Source organism: Tachysurus fulvidraco, chromosome 12, assembly GCF_022655615.1.
Source record: "Tachysurus fulvidraco isolate hzauxx_2018 chromosome 12, HZAU_PFXX_2.0, whole genome shotgun sequence".
Lineage (NCBI taxonomy): Eukaryota > Metazoa > Chordata > Actinopteri > Siluriformes > Bagridae > Tachysurus > Tachysurus fulvidraco.
The window spans coordinates 18,229,652-18,254,279 of record NC_062529.1 but is presented as its reverse complement, the minus strand read 5'-3'; the positions used below and the strand labels follow the sequence as shown (position 1 = coordinate 18,254,279).

Here is a 24,628-nt window from a genome sequence, read left to right as displayed (position 1 = left end):
TCATGTGTTAAATTTAATTATAAATTTCAAATAGTTCAGGGTAAAATTTTCGTTAAAATTTAGTTATATGGCTATAATAAAAATGGATGCTTTGCAAAGTGTCCTGTCTTTGTATTCAGCAACTAAAGATTTGAACTTGGTCTAGTAATGTGTAGGCCAAACAGAAAATGTTCACCAGAAGGTGTTTTTTCCTGTTGGAAATTATTTTGCAGGTACACAGCTAACCCTTACAAGGGTAAGCTATAAATAAGCAGTAAACAAAGATCTAGTTTACTGGAGTGACAGATACACTGGGATTATGATGTCAAAAGAATGAGGCTTGAGAATGTAAGGAGGTGTGGGGAATCTGTTGGGGTTTCTAACACTGTGTAGTTTGACTACAGGCATAATCATGCCATTTGATTTCAGCTTTCAGACTCAGACACAGTTATTAATAGCAGGAACAGTAAAAATAAAACAACATGGCACCATGGTGATGTAGCAGGTAGCATCAGCACCTTAAAGCCCCAGGGATCTGGGTTTGGATAGCTATTCACATGTTCTCACAGTTTCCATGTGGATTTCTTCTTGATTCTCTACTTTCCTCCCATCTCTTAATATCATGCCAAATGCTAGATTGTCTATTGTGACCCTGACCAGGACAAAGCACCTACTAATAATGAAAGAAACAATGAATAAAAGTATAAAAAGCATGCTATATAAACAAGCAGAAAACATATTTGCACTTCTGGTGTTAGGTGTTTGATTCCCAGCTCAGCCCCACATCTGGGGAGTTTCCATTTCCTCCCTGTGCTTTGGGTTTTTCTCTGGGTACACAGTAGCCCCGGTTTCCTCCCCGAGTCCTAAGACATGTGCTCTAGGCTGATTGCCATCTCTAAAAGGTCTGTGGTGTGTGTGTGTGTGTGTGTGTTTGCGTGTGTGCGTGTGTGCGTGTTTGCGTGTGTGTGTGTGTGTGTGAGTGTGTGTGTGTGTGTGTGTGTGTGTGTGATTGTGCCCTGCAATGGGTTGGCACCACTTCCAGTGTCTCCTCCACCTTGTGCCCCAAGTCCCCTGGAATAAACTTCAGCTTTTATGCGAGCCTGTGCTAGTTATCCTAACTAGCAAAAAAATTGGATTGATGAATGAATGGATGAGTAAAAATGAAAAAACAAAATAATAATTAATATTATATCATTATGTTGTTGTCTGTTGTAAATGCAGCCTCGGAAGGTTTAGAAGTGCTGATCAACTGACTATAAATGTGAGCCATTGTAAAGGTCTTTAGATGCTTCCTGTGAGCCCTTAGGGCAGGGTTTCGGTGGATAATTGCAGGGTTCTGCTCTTCCCGGATTAACAGTAAGAGTACATAATGAGGGTGACCTTTTTGTGGAAGCCATTATGTCTCTGCAAAATTGGAATGAAGGAGAGAATTTCTCCCTGTCTCCTATCCATGAATTTTTGTTATTTTCAGATGTAATGCTTGGCTGCATTAAAATAGTAAAGAATGCCTGTATAAATGATTCTATTGAGCAAACTGATCAGGAAGGCTAAAACTAAAGAGAAAACATTCTGTAAGACTTTATTCTGTGGAGCTCTATACAGTATGCTTTCTAGAAAGTGTTACATCCAGGAATCTGTCTGAATCTATTCACGTCGTCTTCGGTCGTCTCTTGGTTTTGTAAATAACATCTTTATTCGCTCTGTGCTCTTGCAGTGCATGCGTGAAGAGAAACGCAGGTTGGTCTTCTGACACATGGGTCCCTGGTGCTCCCTGTCACCTTGATGTGGTACAGCGCATGTTAAACAGCAATTTTGACCTTTTGTTGATGTGAACAGAGCTCTGACTGTCTAGTGTAAAGCTAATATCTCTAGCAGACCCGGCTGTCTAGACTGTGAATGAGGTTGCTCTTGAGAATATATCTCCTAAAGAAAGAGATTTGTGACATGTCAAACAGTTTCATAACAATGATGGGTGCTGTGGGACATATTTGACGTAGGTCGTGCCACCCTTTCTATAATCAAATCAAAATCTCATGCTTTCATCCTCATCACTTTTCTAGACTATTAAAACGTTGAAGCAGATCTTCTAGGTGCTTTCTCCTCTCTATGGATGTGTAACCTATTACACATGGCTCTCTGATTACTCATTGAATTGTTATCTCGGTTTACGCCGATCAAGTAGCGAGAAATTCAAGCCTGATTTTTGAGGCAAAAGCGTGGCCATAACCCCTAAAGAGAACATTTACAGCGTGATGTCATTTTCTGTGCGGAGAAATATTTCAGGAATCCTCTGTTTTTTTGGAAGTTTCCTTAGCATGACTTTTGTGATGAAGTTTCCTGAGCATGACTTTTGTGGAATTTTGTTTTTGTTGGCTATTGTAACATCATCTTCAGGGTACGTTCTGCTGGTTTCAATCAGGGTTTAAAAAAAAAAAAGGAAAAAAAAAAAAAGAAAAAAAAAAGTCCAAAATCATAAAAAGCATGATAATTGAGCTCACGTGGGTTTGTTTCTGCTTCCATTGCACACTGTGTAATTGAAATTGTGTGATAGAGGTAGGGGTTTAGGGGAAAAAAGGCACAATCTGTAAACATGGTAGAGGAATTCAAATTGCAATTGGATTTCCATGCCGAAGGCAAAAACAGCACAAATGAGTAAACAGTCCTAGATGTCCAACATTTAGGTCAGTTTGATGTGTTTCTGTTTGGCATCCATGGGAGGTTAAAATGTTTGCTTAATAAGTCAAAGCATACCACATAGCAGACACTGCAGAGTGCTTCAGCATGCTGTCTACTGGGATCGAATGATGGCTTTACTGCAAATAATTACAGTTTACAAGAAGCTGATTCATAGTTCCAATCTATTAGCATGTTTGTCGTAAAATGTTCCTATAGGCACTTGTGTGTGTCTGTGGGCAGTAATAAAGCAGTTTATTCTGCAGCGCTGTTAAATTCCTAGGTCTGACTGGTCAGCAGCTCTGACAGTAGTTCTGGCTGTGATTCAAATCACAGGTTTATATTAAAACACACGTTCTAAGATGTTACAGTTTTTATGGTAACAGCTCATTTAAATAGTTCTAATAATCTTCTGGGGGACGGTAGCTTAGTGGTTAGCATGTTTGCCTCACACCTCCAGGGTTGGGGGTTCGATTCCCACCTTCACTTTGTGTGTGTGGAGTTTGCATGTTCTCCCCGTGCCTAGCCTTCCTCCGGGTACTCCGGTTTCCTTCCCCCGGTCCAAAGACATGCATGGTAGGTTGATTGGCATCTCTGGGAAATTGTCCGTAGTGTGTGAGTGTGTGAGTGAATGAGAGCATATGTGTGTCCTGCGATGGGTTGGCACTCCGTCCAGGGTGTATCCTGCCTTGATGCCCAATGACGCCTGAGGCTCCCCATGACCCAAGGTAGTTCGGATAAGTGGTACAGAATGAATGAATGAATGAATGAATAATAATCTACTGCCAATAATTAAGAAAAAACATAGACATAGGGTGAGGAGCTCAGTCACTCGGGAGGAGCTCAGAGCCGCTGCACCTCCACATTGAGAGGGGTCAGCTGAGGTGGCTCGGGCATCTGTTCCGGATGCCTTGGACGCCTCCCTGGGTAGGTGTTCCGGGCATGTCCAACCGGGAGGAGGCCCCGGGGAAGACCTAGGACACGCTGGAGGGACTATGTCTCTCGGCTGGCCTGGGAATGCCTCGGTATTCCCCCAGAAGAGCTGGAGGAAGTGTCTGGGGAGAGGGAAGTCTGGGTGTCCCTGCTTAGACTGCTGCCCCCGCGACCTGGCCCCGGATAAGCGGTAGAAAATGGATGGATGGAACATAGACATTTTATGAGTAAAGTTTTCCGTTATGAGCTAGTTAGATAATTGTAGAAATTGTCTCCAGTTTCAGTGCGTTGTAAAGGTCAGAAAGTTTACAGCCTCTTCAAGATAAAAGATGAGTGGTGTTTATAGCTGCTGTAGTGTAAGTGACATCACGTATCAGACCTTTCAGGACATTAACTGTGACTATAAGTGATTAAAATCTGTGATGTATTCTCTAATAAATAAAAACGGAAACCATTGCCAAGTGGTAGTAAGAGAAATACATTAAAAACTTCAACACAGGTATCATCTATTAGCAAAGGTGTTGATTCCAATCAAGTAGGAGCCATATCTGATTCCATCTATTTCATCAGTTAATCTTAGGTGTTAATCAACTCAGGTTTGGCATCTGCCTGTTTGGAAGGAAAACCTGCACCCACACCGGCTCGTCGCGGATAATTTCGGACACTTCTGCACTTCAAGAATACCAAAGAGCCTCTCTTAAAGCACTTACGTTTATATTTATGTGCTGTAATATTAGTAATAACAGCATGTGCCCCGAAAATCCTTAGAGGTACACACTATACCACAGCACTGTTGAATTCATGAATCTGATTGGTCAGAAGATGATGATTCATTGTCTATAACAGCAGCTCTGACAGTAGTTCTGAGTAATGGGACAAAGTGTTTCTGTAACATCAGCTTACACAGGCTGAAAGTATCTCATTCTTGATATTGTAAAGTATTCTTTGAACAAAGTGTCAGGGGTATGAAACAATTAGAGGTAAATCTGTAACTTGTTTTCTGACAACGGAGCTTCATCAGGAATAGAGACTGGCTGTGCTGATGCACATGCAGGTGAGTTGTGTTTATTACACAGGTAGACAAATCCAAATGTGAGGCAAAGACACAGTCAAAAAACAGGCAATGTTTAGTAAACTGGAAAAAAGTGGTACAAAGGCTGGGCAAAATACAAAGACCAGGTTAACATACACAGATCAGAAGGCTCGATAACCTTATAATAAGGTGTTTGTGAATATGAGTCCTGTGCAGCCATGTTTGTAGGCCGCAGTACATTATGACATTAATGGATCTAAATGGATCTTTAGGACTTGTGTTTAAAAAGTCATTTCACATTAGATGCAACTATAAAAGGATAAAATGTACATGTCTTTTTTTATGCAAATAATTGTAACTGTTAACAAAATGCTGCGGTATAAGAGATAAAACAATCGGGATGTTTTGTTACTGGAAAATAATCATCAAACCACTCCGTCAATAATAATTTTCCTATCCTCACTTTAAAAATATAACATCTTAATATTTTCTTGTTAATAAACACAGAAAAAAATGTCTTGTTTCTTCTTGGTAATAAACAAACCTCTGTAAAATGTCATTTTTGTTACATTTCCGGCTTGGTTCAGCAGGAACAGGAACGATATCTTTTGACGTGAACTGTACACCAGGCTACATAATGACCAATAATTTTCCAAGAAAAGACAAATAGCTAGTGTAGTGAATTTGCTGTGCTGTTTAAGATCATCTCAAATCAGTATATTTTACTTTGTGAATGTAAGACGTAAGGTTTGTATTAGTTTTACCATGTGCATTAATCATATGGCTGAAAAAGTGCTTTACCATCCGGTATGACATACATTTGGGCTACTGCGGCTAACTGTGTTTAAGATGTCGAGCTTTTGGGTTTCAAATACAGCCAGGTCACGCAATTCAACATATAAAAAAAGAAATGTCTCCCGGTAATGATCGCAGATTGCAAACTGCTGAAAGGCTCAGTAGATTTATCACTGAAAAGTTGAAGGATTGATTAATCCTTATTGTCATGTTAATGGCTGTGTCATTCTGGAAAGCATTAGATGCTATTAGGTATTGTACGGGTTTGTGTTATTGGTTTCTTCAGCACTTTCCTTTACACTTCACTGCTCCGAAATGGTTGCCTAGATAATGGACAGTGTTTTCCATACCGAGTTACCGTTTAGCTGACTCAGTGGAGTTACTCAACAAAGGATCTGAGCACTCTTCACTGTCTTTGTGCATGGCATGTTTACAGGTCTTACACTAAAGTCTGTTTAACTATTCCAGAAATACTTTAGCTTAATGTGGTGTGATTCGGAGGAAGCCCTGTGGTTGTTTTCTGTTTTTAGATAATTATACGAGTTGCCACTTTATAGTGTGTCAAAATCACAATTTTTTTCTAAGTAATAAGTTAATGATGTAGGTCAAATCTGCTGGTACAGTACATACAGTATGCATACCACATTCCAAGGATAGTTTTATTCATTTATTCAAGAAGAAAACCTTGTTAGGTTGTAGAAACATCTGTAAAAGTGTTCGTTTCCTGGTATCACCTCATAAAACAGCTAACACATAATCTTACTTTGTGAAGTTGTGTAGAAAAAACAAAAACAAAAAACCCAACACCATCACAAAAAAAATCGTGATCTTATCACCGCTTATATTTGCATTATAATACTAACAGTGGTTTGCTGTACCTGAGTTAGTTCTAGTTGTAAACTCTTGGAACAAGTGCATTTATTTAAATATGTGAATTACTCTCAGAGCTGCTATTATAGAAAATTAATCAGCACATGTGTGTGGAGTTTGCATGTTCTCCCCGTGCCTCGGGGGTTTCCTCCGGGTACTCTGGTTTCCTCCCCCGGTCCAAAGACATGCATGGTAGGTTGATTGGCATCTCTGGAAAATTGTCTGTAGTGTGTGTGTGTGTGTGTGTGTGTGTGTGTGTGTGTGTGTGTGTGTGTGTGTGTGTGTGTGTGTGTGTGTGTGTGTGTGTGTGTGTGTGTGTGTGTGTGTGTGTGAGTGAGTGAATGAGAGAGTTTTTGTTCCCTGCGATGGGTTGGCACTCCGTCCAGGTTGTATCCTGCCTTGATGCCCGATGACGCCTGAGATAGGCACAGACTCCCTGTGACCCGAGGTAGTTCGGATAAGCGGTAGAAAATGAGTGAGTGAGAGTAATCAGCACATTCTAGAATAAGAATCAATAATCCCTATAGCGTATATACGGTATTTGTGCACATGCTGTTTTGTTAGCTGTCTTTCGTCTTCGTTTGAGTGACTCTCCACAGCAGGCCAGTGACACGTAGAAAGGTGAAGGGTATCTCGCCTAAAAGTAGCAGCTGTGCTTTGGATTTTGTAGTCAAACTCTTACAGGAAATAATGTGTGAAAAGATAACTTTCCTTGGACCCCATGCTTCTTCTCACAGCACAGAACAGTCATTAACCTGACTTCACAATCTATCTAATCCTCAGCTGGTGTTGTGACCATCAGAGGAAATTAACTGTAACACACTCCAGACATGCATTTTCTTTTAGTATTTATATACAGTTACATACCTGATATTACTGTACATGCTTCAATGCTTGTTTCTGAACATTCTGACATTAATCTATATGTCGATACCCGTTCTGCTGGTGGAATGGAACACTAGTACACTGGAAAAAGGGTTAATGAAGTCTAATTGTGTGTCTCTGTTAAATATTATCAAATCATACTTTTACTGCATCTACTGAGGGTACAACAGAACAGGATTTATAGTGTTTAAAGGGTTGTAGGCAGCAGATCTGACTTTGCACAACCTCTTTTTTCTCTGAAGGAATCGTGAACGTTCTGTGCTGCTTTTCCAGCATCCAGCACTCCTCAAGAGATTGAAATCCCTCAAGCAAACAACGAATGTCTCAAATGTAAGCCAAATCAAGCCAAATTGTGTCAGATCTTTTAATCATAATAAATCAGATCAATTTTAGTCCAGCATTGACCAGGACTGTTTCTGAACACAGCTGAACCCACCTGAACCCTTCTGAACTGTTTATTCATTCTTTATTTATCTGTAATTTTAGCAGATGAGTGACGGCAGAAATGTAATAAAACAATGAGAGACAATTGGACAATATGGACTATAGATTGTTACCATCTGTACAGTTTTGTGTGTAATAGAGTTTGTTGAAGTGTATGTTTGGTCTCTGGTCTCGGATCTGGCCAACCTCAGTGCCTGACCTGAGGGTTCTGCCTGTTCTGTCAGATCATATCAGTGACCTCACTTTCATTACAGTTTACCACACAAAACATATTTGGGATGATTACAGGTTTTTCTGTAAGGAATAAATCATGTTGGGTATGTTGTAATAGGAAAATAATCAAAAACGCTGTGGTGATGAGGCCTGATTCAAAGCAGAGAGCCATTACCACCCTAAAATTGATTATTTTCCTATAACAGAATGTCCTGAAGTGTCTAATGCTTCTTATATCACAGCAAAATGCCAAGAATTACAATATTTTATATATATTAAAGAATGACGTGTCTTACCTTTCGTCCATTTATGTTAAGAGATGTGGAATAAGTTCTTGTTATAGCAACTGTAAACAGTCCATCACTTACCAGTCTCTCATTTTTATCTATACCTTTGAGTCTAAAACCAGAAAGTCATTTACCCTAAAGACTTTCCTGTATCTGAAAACTAATATCTACAGCTTTATAAAGCACTGACACTTGACATTCCTTCTAAAAATGCTAAACAAGCGTCTCCTTCTAGAAATCTTCACCAAATCACAACAATAACACATTTTTAAAATACATTTATGTGGAGCATCTGCTACACAAATCCCTCTGTGACTTATTACACAAACAAGAATAGATTAGTATCTCTTTGAGGATATTTTTCTAAAAAGAAAGTGAAAGTGACGTGACATACGGCTAAGTACGGTGACCCATACTCAGAATTTGTTCTCTGCATTTGACCCAAAGTGCGCACACACACACACACACAGCAGTGAACACACACACACCGTGAACACACACCCGGAGCAGTGGGCAGCCATTTATGCTGTGGCGCCCGGGGAGCAGTTGGTTTCTGACATCCTTTGTCTCTCTCCACAGGAGCAGAGCTGTCTATGGGACGACAGGAGGCATTTGAAATATTTAAGAATGAGCATGAGGATAATATAACTCTAGAAGACAACAAGGTCATTTTGAAACAGAGGTCAGTATCTTTTTACAATAACAATGAGCCCTATTTTTGTACAAGTGAAAGAGTAACATAAACTAAAGGTATAATGTCAGTTTTTTACATTTTTTTGCTCAGTTGGTCACTAAGATGACAGCGATGATGAAGAAAGTGAATGCACTGACAATGCAGTTGTTGATCCAAAATTGTTACCACCTATTGAGACTTCTCTTGGCACAGATTTTGATGTTTTTACAGATTTTTACAGCCTGGTTTCATGAATATACAATAATTAATGTCGCTACTCATCAACATTAATCAGTTACTCTAAACTAATTCATCTGAATGTATTAACGTACAGAAACTTACAGTTTAATCTCATTGTATACAATTGAGAAATCAAGGGTTCAGGGCCTTCCTCAGGGGCCCAGTGGTGGCAGATTGGTAGACCTGGGGTAAGAACTCACAACCTTCCGATCACCAGGGTTCACAAGTTGAACCTGTGAAAAAAAACCCATTGGATATCAAATCCAATGTCTTAACCATCGCAGGAACTTTGAGGTCATCGAATGTTTGAAGCTTTGTATTTGGGTCTTTACTGTATCTGTGAACATTTGAAGACTTCGGCAAGAAGGAATTAGTGTTAAGTCTGTAATGAACTCAGAAATTATGCTGACCTATATAAGTTCCTCACTAGCTCTTGGTTGCACAGTTCCACTCGACTACAAACTGTTGTTAAAAAAACAACAACATTATATACAGTCACATTATTTACTGTCCAGCGTCACCCAAATGTGCCTCACTCTCTCAGATCTACCAGCACTGCACTACTGGTCTCTCCATCTCTCAGGGTAAGAGGTAGATATACAGCAAGACTCTTTTCTGTTCTGGCACTGAGGTGGTGAAATGAACATCCCCTAGATGTCCAAACAGCTGAGTCATTGGTTATCTTCAAACGACGGGTGAAGACCTACCTCATCCTGAAATACTTGAACTGGGACTTTTCCCTGTTTGTTGTATGTGTATATTTAATTAAAAAAAAAAAACCTGACCAGAAATTTAGGTTGAAGCTATCCTAAGTCTGTAACCTATTGCTCTTATTCTTATGTAAAGCTGCTTTGAGACAGTGTCAGTTGTTCTAAAAGCGCTATACAAATAAATTTAAATACAAATAAAAATTGAAAATTGAAATGAGACCAAAAAATATGTTTGTTGGTACAACAGTTGAAATGACATTATGCACATGAAAACATAAATATTATAACAGAATGTATAAAATAACTAGGTCAGTTTTAGTATTGCTAAATTTCTGGTTGATGGTTTATAAGAATATAAAATGTGTTGGCTTTCGTTTTCCAGGATTTGAAAATACTGTAATATAAAGCATTATAGTGTTTTATTACATAGGTTTCATATTCTTCACAGGTTTGCTGAAGCTAAGGAACTGGGTGTGCAGGTTAACCAGGCCAGGAGCAGAGTCAGTAAGTCATTCACACAGCCAACATTACAGTACCTTGTATGCTAAAACTGCATATACTCCAGAACTGTGAAAACATAAGCCTCTAACTTCTGCTAATGTTACTCGTATTATCACCATTACCTTGATCAAGAACAGTCCTAAGATGGCCTCATTCTGTTTCTGCTCTGCGTATAATACTCCATGATTCAAAACCACACTTCTTTAATGATCCTTTTCCCTTACACGATTGGCTTCTTGCTGGGACTCCACCGTCCCACCAAGGTAAAGCAGTGTCACTCAGCACATTCCAGACCTGTTCCTGAACACCGGAGATCCTGGGAGCATCGCTCTCATCCGATCTCTTCCGCCATGACGCTGTTTTATAGGGCAGGAGCTGCTGCTTTATGAGTGTGCTGAACACACACATCAGTGTGCTTCCACTACTCCTGTGGAATATTTCTGGCAACATTCTCACAGTCGGCAGATGCCAGAAACAACAGCATCCTGACACATGCTTACCGCTGTGTTTTACATCCTGTTGTGAATCCTTTCAAAAGCATTCTAATGCACATTTGTTTAATCTTATAGTAGTCATACGAGCCAGACTTCAATTAATTAGTAATTCAAGCTATCATTTGACATTGTAGCCAATGACCAAGAACTTTATTGTCCTTACAGATAGGAGACTCCTTCCTCTCAAAAAGTCCAAAACAAGTAAATAAAGAAATCGATAAATAAAAAATTAATAACAGTTCATCAAAAACAATAAGTGGAAAATGAAACATTACTACTGGATTCTGTAAGTGAATATATATTGGGTTTTGCTGTTAATGATAAGTCATCAACAATGGGTGACTACAGCAGAGTTGAATGTTTTCCAATAACAGAACAACCATAAAGAGTTTCTTCTAATTTTTTTTACACCACTGCATGTAACTTTGATTACAATTTCTAATTTATTAGGGAATGGCATGTACATTTCATTCATTTGTAGCTGCATTCATTGTTGTGGACCATGCATGAGGCAAATTAGTTCCAGTTAGCACTTTATTGCAGATAAAAACAGATTGTAGATTGTGACGTTACTAAGAAAACCCAAAAAGGGTTTTTTGGTATTTTATAGTGCTTCTGAATATTATGACTGTCATACTTCAAAGCAAGTAATCCTTGAAAAGTGGTCAATTATGTAAAAGAAGTCTTGGCTGGCATTTAAAGAGAATGTCTTTATACAAAAAGATGTGTTAATTTGTTTCAATAATCATGCAGTAATGCAGAAGACATCAAATAAGACACAATCTGTACTAAAAATAATAAGGTGTATCAGACTTTCACAGTACTGTGCATCAAATGGTGTGTAGGTTAGTACTGTAGAGAGTCTGGTGTTGAAATGAAAATGATGGACTCTTTCTATGGACGTTTCTTTCTGTCTTCAAATGAAGACGTGTGAAATACAGTACTGTCAGCATAGGGATCAGTCTTATCCAGTCTGATGAATCTTTTAAGTCATGTAGAAAAAAAGTCAACTTTTTGAGATTCCCAAGCTGACAAGGGTTTCAACAGCCTACCGATGTACACTGAGTTAGATGTACTGTACAGCAAAGCTAGCAGGTTTTCTCCTGGCCTTTTAAAGCACTGATGTGTGAGTTTCTCTGTTAACACCTAACAGCAAGACATAGCTTTTTCCAACAACATTGATGACAAGAGAGAGAGGAAAGCCAAAACAGTGTGGCTCAAGTTACTATGTACATCACATTTTTCTCTCACAGACCATAAAATTTCACTAGGCCTGTGTGTAGAGATAGCTTTTTTTTTCCTAGTTCACTTCATATTTTTTTTTAAGTGTTGCCAGCTGCTTCTTCAAACAATCAGTCACTAACAATCAGTAGGTCTTTGGTGAAGTAACAGTTTTCACAATCAAGCAGCCACAAAACAAAACCAAGACTCGCTCCCATTCCGTCTGTTAAAATCTGTCTCAACCGCAAGTCTCTCCCACCAGCATAATTACTCAACATACTTCTCCAGCACCCATTTCATTTCGTCTAAGCGTGCTGCATCTCCCACAATTTTTCGACTGCTGTTCGCGGTTTTAGTTCAGATTCAGACGAAATGGGGCACCTCATCTCACAGCAGACTCGACTTCCCTAAAGTCACGCATGTAGGTTTGAGTGGCATTCAAGCGGCGTGCGGAGTACAGGGCCAACTTCGGGGTTATGCTTCACTGAGAATACAGCCAAAAACGCCCTGTGTTATTATTTTGCTTATAATATTGAGTGTCGGTATTAATGCCACAGCAGACACTGAGAATAATCAAGACACGAAGGAATTTATGCCTCAACATCAGCACGTCTACATAAACCAGCTGTAATGTATTCATTTTCTTCTGACTGTCACTCAATGTGGAAATCTAATTGAGAATTAGTGGAAAATTGGCATGGCATCTAATTGCAGAGAAGATGAAGGGCTTAGATCTTAGTCACAATAATGGAAAAAGAGACCACAAGATTGACAAATGGATTGGTTCCATGGCAGAAGCCTTATGGTATCCGTACCAGCCTGTGGTGGTGCATCACAAGCACAGGATAAACTGCAATATTTACCTTCCAATTTACATCATATTCCTCACTTTTGGTCACAAACTATGCTAATGACCACAAGAATAAGCTGTGTACAAACAGCGTCAACGAGTTTCCTCCACAGGGCTTACAATCTGTGATAGGCTCAAGACCCTGACAAAATGGGTGATCCTCGGAGTAGAGGCTCTGCACCTCGGAACTGAGAGTAAGATCTGGGTCTGGTATCCTGCTGAACAAAAACCCTGATGACACATGTATCTTAGTTTTTCTTTAAGATTGAAATGATGAAATATTGTTTAAAAATTTAGAAAGCATCTTCCATTCTGAATAATATAAACTGTTTGCCCTCGTAACAGCTTCCAACTTCTTTTGGAAGCTTTTGGACCTTTGTTTCGAGTTTAAAGAGATATATCAAGATAAATACTAGGCAGATTATTTGGATAATCTTGGCCCATTTTTATTGATATATCTGCTATAATTCTGCCAGATGTCATACTCTATTTTCTTCAAATCAGGTCTAGAGACCAGCAAGACTTTTGTTCTGTTACAAGTGTTTTATGTTGATTTTGTGGCTTTTGGGATTTATTTTGAAGTCAAACATGAAAATCATGGTATGTTTCCCTTGTTTTCCAACAAGAAACAATGAGGATGAAAGCTTTTGTACTCAACCATACATAAGTAGTTGTAGAAAATGAAATATACTTAACGTTCAGTCTAAGAGCAGTAACCACAAGGAGTACAGTATGTTTTGCCAGTTGTACTGTATGTCCAGCATCCAGCTTCACGGGCTACATGAATAAGAGCATTGGATGTCGGTCTGTTAGTCTGCAGGCATTGCTGCTGTAACTTGGAATGTGATTGAGTGTTATGTGGGTCAGCTTTGTCAATACAAGGCAATATATTGAGTTAAACTGGCCCTATTTTAATGACCACCATACCAGCAGCAGGTTACACATGGCAATGAAGTTGTTGCATAATATATATTTAGATATTTGTAATTGATATATTAATTCTAATTATATATCATTGTAATTGTATATTATTGGTTAATTGAGGGTCTCGTTGGTTGTTACGATATCGTCTAGGTATTTTTGCATTGTTTGCAGTGCTCAACTTGGCACATGCATCAGAAGTGATGGCCATCAGGTTCTTGAGTCCAGTTGTGGCCTAAGGGCTTAAAGGTAGGGTCTCCGATTTTTGAAAGCCAATGTCGACATTTGAAATAACCAAAACAAACATACCCCTAACCCAAATGGGTCCCACCCCTGTATTTATAGCTCCGCCCACACATACATACGTAACCCAGGCAAATAATGGAAAGAAATTGACTCGGGAAACTGCCAACTTCCCGCTCCTTCAGTTCTCTCCAGTGGTGGAAAGCTGATCCTATATTGCCTTATCGTAAGCCTTTCTTTGCTTCGGCCCGACTCAGTTTTCTGAAGCATTTCTCAAAAATCGGAGACCCTGCCTTTAATAAGAACCAGTGACATTTTTCTGCATGACCCTCAGTTTCAATATTTGTTATACATACAGTATGTATCTTCTTAAAATACACAAATTTCACATATACATCCTTAATCGCTGCTCACCAGAAAGTCAGCCACCTTTTTTGGAATTAATGTATCTCAAATTATCTTTTGTCATGGCAAGAAGATAAATTACCATGATGTTGATGTTCAAACAGTGTGTGGCATTCCAGTGTATATCATGCAGTGTTCTCTCTTGCTGCTTCTCCTGTATGCTCAGTCATGTGGCATATAACATGCACATGCCAGTACTGGCTCAATAAAAAGATTTTGCTGCACCCTTGGTGCCCGGGGCTGCCACTTGCTGCTTGCAGCTATATTAGTTTCTTGTTTCTATTTCTATATTTTTAAATTATTTGAACATATTAATATTTAACTTTACCCCGTTTGGTGAGTGCAATTCTAGTAATTCTGGTCAATGCATGTTCATGTATCCAATAAACTGATCATGTGCACCCTGTGTAAATTCTACACAACCCAGTTACCCTTTCAACATGTGAGGTATGTCCTCGGCTGGTTAAGAAGTGCAATCGAGGTCCCCAATAAACTTTCCAGATGTGTGGGGATTTAGGGAGTCCTGGTGCTCCTGCTCCACCTCCAGCATCTGCTATCCTCTTTGCACACCCTCCCGCCCCTTCCCAAGAGCCCATCTGTCCTGTCTATAGCTATGGCCCATCGTACTGGAACCATGGCTCACAAAGCAGGATCCAGATGAGCATAAATATCATCAGCATGTTTGGGGCATTAGATGTGCATGTATTTGTTCCCTGAACTCAGCAGTTTCCTTTGTTTGGTATGATTGCTCATAGACTTGCAGATTCTAAGTCATGTTATTGAAGCATGAGGGACGGCTGTAAACACCTCAGTGGGATATGGATGTACTTTGTACATTTGAGTCAGTGAGTTCTTGCTCAGCCATCACAGTTTTGCATGTTTACTGCTGGTGGATGTCAGTGGATGGATGCCAAAGTCCCAAACTTTGAACTGACATCCAAATGCACACATGGGTTTTGATTGTGGTTTTATATTGGAATTTGTCAACGGCAGAAAAGCTGTCAACAACATGTAATAATAGAACGGTAAATACAATATTCTACCACGCCCACTGACACTTGCATGTGAGTCCTTCAGACTGCTTTGTGACGAGTACTGTATACTTTGCGATCTCAATGAGAGACATTCAGTCAGTCTGTCAGGCAAAGAAAACATAAAGGGGATGATATTGGTCTCTGTACCATTCGGTTTAGTCACCAGTGGTTTCTGATGCGAGTTCATGAAATTGGGTGACTGCGGCACAAAGAATCCAAGGAGGAAAGCATTTTTGTGGGTAAGGTGGCGCCTCTGTGCTCACGTGTACAATTATTAGAATGAATCATGCACATGTCAAGATTTGATGTGGCACCGTATAATGCATCAGGGAATCAAATCTTGCTTATAGAAAATATGTCAAAGGAAAATATTTGCCAGCATTCCCTTTACCCTCAGTTGTTGGCCTTAAAGAGCCATATCACATGGTTTGGCTTGGAATGAAAACTTTTTCATGGAATATCCATTGACTAAAAACATAGCGGAAAGCATCATCCATGAAGGATTTAAGTATAGTTTTTATTGTGCTCACTGAAATGAAAATAGTTCTAGTCCTGGCAGAGTGAGGGCACATGGGAGTCTTGTCTGGTAAAGAAAGTGCAGCAACAGCAAAAAGTCTTCAATATGTATTGAAAGTAAACGAGCGATTTGCGTTTCTCATTATAAGTTCATACACCATTTCAAAGCTAAATGGAGCCTATATCATAACACTTACTTGATCATTGAATTTTGTGGTTAACATGGCATGGACATAAAAAGATGGACCACTGGGTGGAGGATATTATTTAGACATTTAGAGAACATAATTTACCAAGCTCTATTTACAGCGTCAAATAATCTACTTAGAGGAGTACTCCAGCTAAAATAAATAAATAAATAAATAAATAAATAAATAAATAAATAAATAAAGATGCATTATTAAAATTATTTGAAATTTTAAGGCATGTCATGTAATACTCGGTGAACCAGGAAAACAAATAGTAATATTGGGAGGGGGGGGGGGGGTGCTTTTTGAGCCTTTTTTCAGCCATGCAGTTATGCTACTGATTGAATATAAGCTCGAGCCCACAGGAATCTCAGAACAACTGTCAAAGCCCTTTAGTGGAAAGCAGACATTTACAGATTCTGAAACATCTTGTGTCACATACACGGGTTTGAAAATATTCCGAGCAGCAGTGGCTCGTGACCATAGAGTTTGGTGTGGCAGGACGGCATTAATAACAACATTCTCTCACACAAAATTAAGTCGAGATGCTGTCACATTCGAATTTCACCATAGGCTACTGTTTGTTGAATATTAAAAGCAACTCCCTAATAAGCATTTGAGAGTCAAGAGCATACAGTCATAAGACCTACAGTCTAGCAGCTCAGTTCCAGCTGTTCTAGATGTACCTTTATTCAACTGTGTTTGGGTATACGTTCCCACAAAACGCGTGTTTCTCGACACACTGTAGTCATTAAACCAGGGTTACCAAGTTCATACAAACCAGCTACACTGTATATCAAAGGCCAGGAATACAACTGGCAGCAAGGAGTCTAATCAGAAAATGCTGCGTTCAGTTTACAACAAAGATCATCGTTAAAATCATTGTTGCTGGAGTTGGGATGGAAATTTAATTAAATTATTTTAGTGGTTATCTTGCTTACTTTGGTAAACTACTTCAGGTAAACATTCAGGTTATACTGTCAGTATCTGTAGTGTTATTTAATGCGCAGATGTCCTGTGTTTTTATTCTGGCCGAATTTTTTGAGTTGTAGCTACTTAGATTTAGTGCACGTTTAATGCTCCAACTCACTTATTATGTCATGTGATTAAGCTCATGGGGTGAATCAAAGACAATCTGTTCTAGATTCTAGGACTGCAATGAACGATTCCTGTAGTCTATCCTATCCAGTAGGATAGTAGGACTTGTAGTTGTCCTGTGCTGGTTCCTCTCCAGATCTGCAGCTTTCCCATTCTGTTAACATAGGCAGGTCAGGCAAGGTTCAGACCACTCAGCACTACAGCTAAGTGTTTCTTAATCCTGTAGCTTTATGAGTTAGTTATGACCAGGCTGCAGATCAAGCAACTGGAACCGCTCTATTGCCCCTTAGGAGTAGGGTATTTTTTTTTCTTCCTTTTTTTGTGTTTACGAGGGCACCTGGCTGAGTGTGTCACAGTGAATTACGAGTAGTAAAAAATTGTAACATCAAATGGGCATGAATGTATTCTTATGTGTAATGTAAACCGTTTTTATAGAGCATTATCCTACCGCTAGTGACTCAGCTTGTCAGCACAGTCTACTTAGCAGACTTATGGCCATGTGGGTTCCTCATCAACACCATCTAAACAAGACCAAATGAACGAGTAAGAAAAAAGTTCAGGAAGAAAGACCGAATCTCAAATTGGCTCACATTTACTTTGCACTAATAGCAGTATTTTTATAAGAGAAATGGCAGCTTTTCTTTGGCGTCTTTCTGTTCGGATGTTCTAAACTCGGCATGTGTTCCTGTAGAACCTTATCCAGCAGACCTTGCCATAGATATTACTTTACCATGGACAGAAATGGGTCAGCAGAAGTACTACTGATATCAGAATCCCACATGTCCTGTCATATTTTATTCCTGTACATCCTTTGGGATGAGTAGAAGAGGTCTGCAGACAGCAAGGCGACTAGCTGTGTCAGATATTTGCCCTACAAATCAGCTGGGACTTGTCCATCATTCTTCTTTTCATTTTCCACCAACTTTCCATTAATCACATACTCTTTCCCTTAGACAGTTTCAAACTGCCAGCAAATCTATTTGCTACTGTTTGAAGCCTTGGTTCTGCTACACCTCCTTTATTTATCTTTCCATACTTAAGGCTATTGCACATGGGCTTGATATTTGATGGACAAATACAATAAAAATATTCCAGAGATCACAAACTCTTGCACCTTTTTTGCTGATACACAAAATTAAGCACTTTACACATCACATGCACAATGAAACCATAACTTTTTTATAATTGTTCTGGCTGGTATTTCTTAATGACCTACTCTAATTTGTTAATTGAAATTGATTTTATTCAGTATTATCAGTAATAAAGATTAAAAAGAGGCTGGTTTAACTCTGTTGATGATTGTTTGCGTATGCTATCATGTTGGAGGTAGACAATAAAAAGAAGTGTACTTGCCTGTGCAGTTTGAGTAATGATTTGATCAAGAAGACATCGAACGGCCATGAAATATCCAAGTTATTATTTCTAGATGTATCACAGCTATTAAATGTTGGCAATGTAATATTTTCAATTCAGTATCTCTTTATATTCATTCCTTATTATTTGCTTGATATCCTCAGCTTAAAATCTGTTTGTTTTTAAGGTTGTTTATAACCATGCACTTTTCTGGAAGTGATCCAGGGTTGTAAAAGCCATGTAAAATATCTATCTTGTACCTGTACTAGTCAGTTAGATTTAACACACCGGGGAAAAAAACAAAACAATAACCTATGGCTTTGCACGCTAAGTCAGAAAACCATGTTGTGGTTGTTGTCCTTCAGCTTGTTGTAGCCTCGACAGATCATCCAATTCGCTGGATGTTTGATGGGTTTTCCAATTCGCATGTCACGGGTTTTACACCAGATGCCCTTCCTTACTCAGCCCTCACATATTATTCGAGCTTGGGAGCGGCATTGAGAGTCACTTTTTTAAAAAGTGAAAATCATTTTTTTATCTTCAGTTTTAGCAATTTTAGTAGCTACAACAATAATTTTGTACATGTTACTGTTATGTACAACCACAGTCTACATACAATGTGATTTTAAATATATTTCAGCATACAATAACAGTGTACTGTAAATATACTGTGATTCAAAAGCCCAATACATTTTTCTCCCAAAAATGAATGATCATCACACTACCTGTGTCATTTAAATATATTTCTGCCCATACAGGACTCTCAAAGCAATAAGCAGCATCTCAAAAGCCTCCCAAACCGAACCGAATGTTTTATTAGTGATGTCAGTGTTTAATCTGGCATATCAACACTACAAGCCCCCTACACCAAGTCTGCATTATTCATGCACCAGATATGTATGTTTTTCTATGGCTATTAGGAATTGTTAGGTTTTTGGTGTGTGGCAGGCATAAGAGATCTGACTGGGGCCCAGTGTTATGTCTGAAATGTATTTATGTGAAACACACACAGCCTTTTAGTGTCTTACAGCTATACTAGTAAACTGTCACTGTTTTATAGCTAATCCTCGCCAGGCTCAAGTCATGTGCTTCTATAGTGTAACGCCAAAGCTACTCCACTCTGCTTAAACAATGGTGTTAATGTTATGTCTGTTCTACTTTATTAAACTGTCTGCTTTGTATCAGATGAGCTGAAGAAGCAGCTGGAGACTAGAAGGAGGCAGATTGCAGCACAGGGTAGGTGATTAAACTCCATTTCTTCTCTATAATAGCTATACATTATCTCAACTTTTCAATTATGAAAGGGAATGAATTGTGAATTAAAGGCAGTAAAGAGTTCCTGCTTTTTTTTTTAACATTGGGTGGGTGGCCTGGCCTTTACTCTAATGTCTTCCTCCTTCTGATAAACATGCTAAAGGGCTTCTACAAGTTTACAAAGCTAACTTACGCTGCCAGTGGTTTGTCTTTTAACTGCATCAAAGAGGGACTTCAGAGGAGCCTGCTTTTTATTATGCGGCAGCATGCACTTTAAACACACCCAGAAGGCCTGAATATATCCATTCTATATTCACAAGCTTCTGAAAATCTTGGTGAAATGGGCGTCCGACTCCGAGAGGAGTGTCCGATCCACAACGACATGTGTGCACTGTTTATGATAGACTACAATATTTTAGTCCTGTTGTGCTTAAAATGGCCCGGATTCTAGAGTAATGTGTGTGGCCTCAGCGTTAGATGTGGAGTTTGTTGAGCATGCTGATCCCCGAGTCTTACCTCAGGACGCTCTCAAAAAAACATACAGTACATCGATGGAAAAGTCCTGCTGTGTAGAGCAGGACCTAGAGAACAGATCTATTAAAGGGGAGTTTGGATGCACAAAACAAGAACATGGTTAAGGTCTAGGATATTGAATATCTGTGAAGGATAGTAAGTGATTCTTTAAGCAAAACAAAATTTTTGCTGATTCTGAGATTGTGCTTCTGTTAAGACGTAAGAAGTTTATAGCTCAGCCTTAGCATTTGCGACCAGATGCCTAAGAACTACACTTTTTTTTTTTTTTTTGGTAAAGCAGCAGTCGCAAATCAACGCAAAAGCAAATCACTTTTGGCTGCTGGAAAAGCCATGTTTACTGAATGGGAAATGACATGTAGTGTGAAAGACATGCATTTAATTCTGCTAGTGGTTAGTTTCTCTTTACACAGGCTTTAAAATAGGTAAACTCTGACCTGTGGTATCACAAGCGTCTGTCTTGTAAGCCAATAAAAACCAAGTAGGCTGGACTGTGGTCTCTTTGGCTAGTAAAAAATGAAGGCGCTGCTTATTATTAAGCAGCAATCATAGCAGACTTTTGCTTCACTGTTTTCTTACTGTTGCTTGGTGCAACATCTGCAAAAGCAAACAAGAAATAAAAAAATTTAAAAAAAAAAAGCTTAGCCGTCTCCTCCACCGAGAAATGCTAGTTCTGTTTTTTTCTCTGTCTGTCTGCTACAATTTTCACGTTATCAATGTTGGGACCTTTGCATTACTACTCATATTACTGAAAAGGGAGAAACTTGTTTTGTTCTGTTTTAGGTGTAATGGGAAACCAGCCAGGTACAGAATTAGATCCTGTAGAGGAACGACTCCGTAAACAGATTGAAGAGGAGAAGAAACTGTATGTATTGATCCTTCAAATGTTTTTTACAGTATATCCCAAACTTTGGATGTTCTGAAATGTGTCTGTGAAATCAAGAGTATATATCATTTATCATTCTTTTGTAATTATAGATATAAGAGCACTTTTGAACGTTTAAAAGGCTTGAAGACCGAGATCGATCATATTCAGCACCTGCATCAGAGGTCAAAGATCAAACTGCAGAAAGAGTTCCAGGACTGGTGGACTCAGGAGGCAGCAAGCCTACAGGTTTGTCTTTTCAATTGCATTGAATTGAAAGTAAACACTGCATCTGTCACCCAAACCTATGAACACTGCAGGCTCCAGATGCTGATTCAGCACAGACATTTCTTAGATCCTGTGCAGCCCACATTATTAATGTTATGCAGCAACAACATCTGACCAGCAGACTGAGCTGGCGACGTTGTTTAGATCTTGTCAATAGGAAATATGAACGGTACATCCGGACACACCAGCAGCTGTGCAGCATTGCTTAGTCCTTGAATCTTTCCAGAGGAAATGACTTGTCTTTCACATTAACTCGGGATGTTCTGGTTTGAGTTTTCTCATTAACATTGAGGTCGAGTGTGCTGTATTTAGGTCTTGCTGTAGTGAACAAACAAGCTTTTAATATTCAGTGGAAACATCAGCGTTGGTGTAGTGTATAATTTAGAGAATGCTTTCTTCTTTTTAGGAACAGGAAACTACAGCTTTAATACTAAAACACAATTGTTTTATTTTACCGAAAAGCCGACATACATCCAAGGGCCGCTTTGAAGTAACAGCAGACCGGCTGAAAAGACCGTTTCTGAAGCTAGGCTGATTTTCATATTCTATGTTTCATGTCATCAGGTGCTAAGGGTACTCAGATGTTTAGCTTGAACGATTAGGCAAATGTTTTTCTGGTATCTCTGTTTGATTTTGCAGCAGGATAAATGCTCAGCGAGTGCAAGAGCAGGGCAGAGCCAGGACAATTCTCCTTGCCCTCCATCAACCAGGTGAGACATGGATTCAATTCTATATCAATAAGTTCATTCATTCATTCATTCATTTTCTACCGCTTATCCGAACTACTCGGGTCATGGGGAGCCTGTGCCTATCTCAGGCGTCATCGGGCATCGAGGCAGGATATACCCTGGACGGAGTGCCAACCCATCGCAGGGCACACACACACTCTCATTCACTCACACACACACACACACACACACACACACTACGGACAATTTTCCAGAGATGCCAATCAACCTACCATGCATGTCTTTGGACCGGGGGAGGAAACCGTGAGTGTGAGTGTGAGTGAATGAGAGTGTGTGTGTGCCCTGTGATGGGTTGGCACTCCGTCCAGGGTGTATCCTGCCTCGATGCCCGATGACGCTTGAGATAGGCACAGGCTCCCCGTGACCCGATCACTTTTAATACTAGGTTGCAAATCCTTTCCAGTCAATGACTGCCTAAATTCAGAACTGGTAGACATCCCCCAACACTGTGTTTTCCCTTATGACATCCCTCTGCCAGGCCTTTACTACAGCTGTCATCAGTTCCTTTTTGTTTTTGGGCCTCGGGCTTTTTGGCTTCATCAAGTGAGGCTCATTCCATTTCTCTGCCTTTTGAAGTCTGCTTCGGGTCGTTGTCCATCTGCACTGTGAAACACTGTCCAATAAGTTGTGAAGCATTTGGCTGAATCGGAGCAGATAATACAGCCCTGCAGAGTACACTTCAGAAATCATCCAGCTGCTTGTCAGCAGTCACATCATCAATAAATACAAGAGAACCGGTTCTACTGGCAGTCATGCGTGCCCAAGACACAAGATGCTGTGATATGCTTCAGATCAGAAGTTCCTTCCTTTCTCCATATTCTTCTCTCATCTGTCCATAGGATGATGTTCCAAAACTATACTGACAAACTTCAACCTGTTCTTCCTAGTTTTTAAGCTTACATCATGTAATAAAAAATTCTGGATTTACTCTGATGAAGTCACTTTTGGATGGTGTTCCTGATCTGGCCAACAGGGAAAGGATTTTTCTGTCATCTACCACATGCTGTGTATACTGTGGTCCTCCATGCCTTTTGTTATTTCTGAATTCACCAAAAGGAAACATATGAAATGTTTCTGCAATCTTTCTGATGGGTTTGTTTTGTTTTCTCAGCCTAAAGCTGGCTTCACTGCTGTAACAGTTGCAGATTCTAAACACAAATTCATTATTAAATTTATTCATTCATTTTCTACCGCTTATCCGAACTACTCCAGTCACGGGGAGCCTGTGCCTATCTCAAGCGTCATCGGGCATCAAGGCAGGATACACCCTGGACGGAGTGCCAACCCATCGCAGTTCACACACACACTCTCATTCACTCACACACTACTGATTGACAATCAGAGATGCCAATCAACCTACCATGCATGTCTTTGGACCGGGGGAGGAAATCGGAGTACCCGGAGGAAACCCGGAGACACACACACAAGGCGGAGGTGGGAATCGAACCCCGACCCAAACGTGCTAACCACTAAGCCACCGTGCCCCCAATTATTATTCTTTAATAATCATTATTATTATTATTATTATACACTAAACATTATTGATGCAACCCTTACTTTAAATATTCTATAAACATTACCTAACAATTTGTGATGTATTACAACTGATGTCTAAAAAAAAAAACAGACAGACATTTTTTCAGACTTTTCTTTGAGTACTTTTAGTAAACTCCTGAAAAACAATTAAACAGAAGAAACAATAAAACAAATGGACAAACAGTCCATGTGAAACAGTGAATATTTACTTAAACAAATATTTTGAGGACATTCTCACTTGCAAAACAATGAGCAAATACAAAACGTTTGAGTGCCAAACAAAATGGCCAGCTAGCAGACTTACACTAGTAGCTTTCTCTGCAATGAGCCAACTTTTGGAGAAAATTTCAAAGCATTCAGTCCAAGAAAGATTTTCTGAAACACTTCAAATGTGTTTCTCAGCTTTGAAGGATAGCTTAAGTTCAGGGAGTAAATGAAGCCCATGAGCAGAAGGCAGGCATTTGTGAGATTCTTACATCCTGACAGTACCTCAGTTCTCTCAATGACGATGATGACGTCAGCTATGTTGGCATCTTCCTTACCTGCGGTGCTGCCCAGTACAATGATCTTCATTACATGATTGGTGAAGCTATCTTCAATCATGTCTCTTCTGACATCCTGTCAAATACACAAATGAGTGAAAAAGTGTTTACAATACTGTACAGTAAGTTGTATGTTCTCTTTAATTTTACGTGATAAAGTGCCCCACACGGTGGCTTAGTGGTTAGCACGTTTGCCTCACACCTCCAGGGTTGGGGGTTCGATTCCCGCCTCGTGTGTGTGGAGTTTGCATGTTCTCCCCGTGCCTCGGGGGTTTCCTCCGGGTACTCCGGTTTCCTCCCCCGG

The 24,628-nt window shown here is 39.6% G+C and overlaps 1 protein-coding gene across 6 annotated transcripts in view; it reads left to right on the top strand.

Annotated features, from left to right (window-relative positions):
* The window catches only part of kif6 (kinesin family member 6), a 93,126-nt gene that overhangs the window by 45,334 nt on the left and 23,164 nt on the right, over nucleotides 1-24,628 (top strand). For 5 of the 6 annotated variants that reach the window (XR_003444613.2, XM_027171995.2, XM_027171993.2 and 2 more), the window contains exons 14-19: nucleotides 8,692-8,794; nucleotides 10,184-10,239; nucleotides 19,745-19,795; nucleotides 21,128-21,209; nucleotides 21,323-21,458; nucleotides 22,137-22,207. Coding sequence is in view for 5 of the 6 variants with exons in the window: in XM_027171995.2 (XP_027027796.2) it covers nucleotides 8,692-8,794; nucleotides 10,184-10,239; nucleotides 19,745-19,795; nucleotides 21,128-21,209; nucleotides 21,323-21,458; nucleotides 22,137-22,207 (499 nt within the window). In the remaining variant the exon portion in view is untranslated. Of the gene's footprint in view, nucleotides 1-8,691; nucleotides 8,795-10,183; nucleotides 10,240-19,744; nucleotides 19,796-21,127; nucleotides 21,210-21,322; nucleotides 21,459-22,136; nucleotides 22,208-22,724; nucleotides 23,118-24,628 lie in introns of those variants that run through there. The other variant, XM_047821498.1, reaches the window with a different exon arrangement.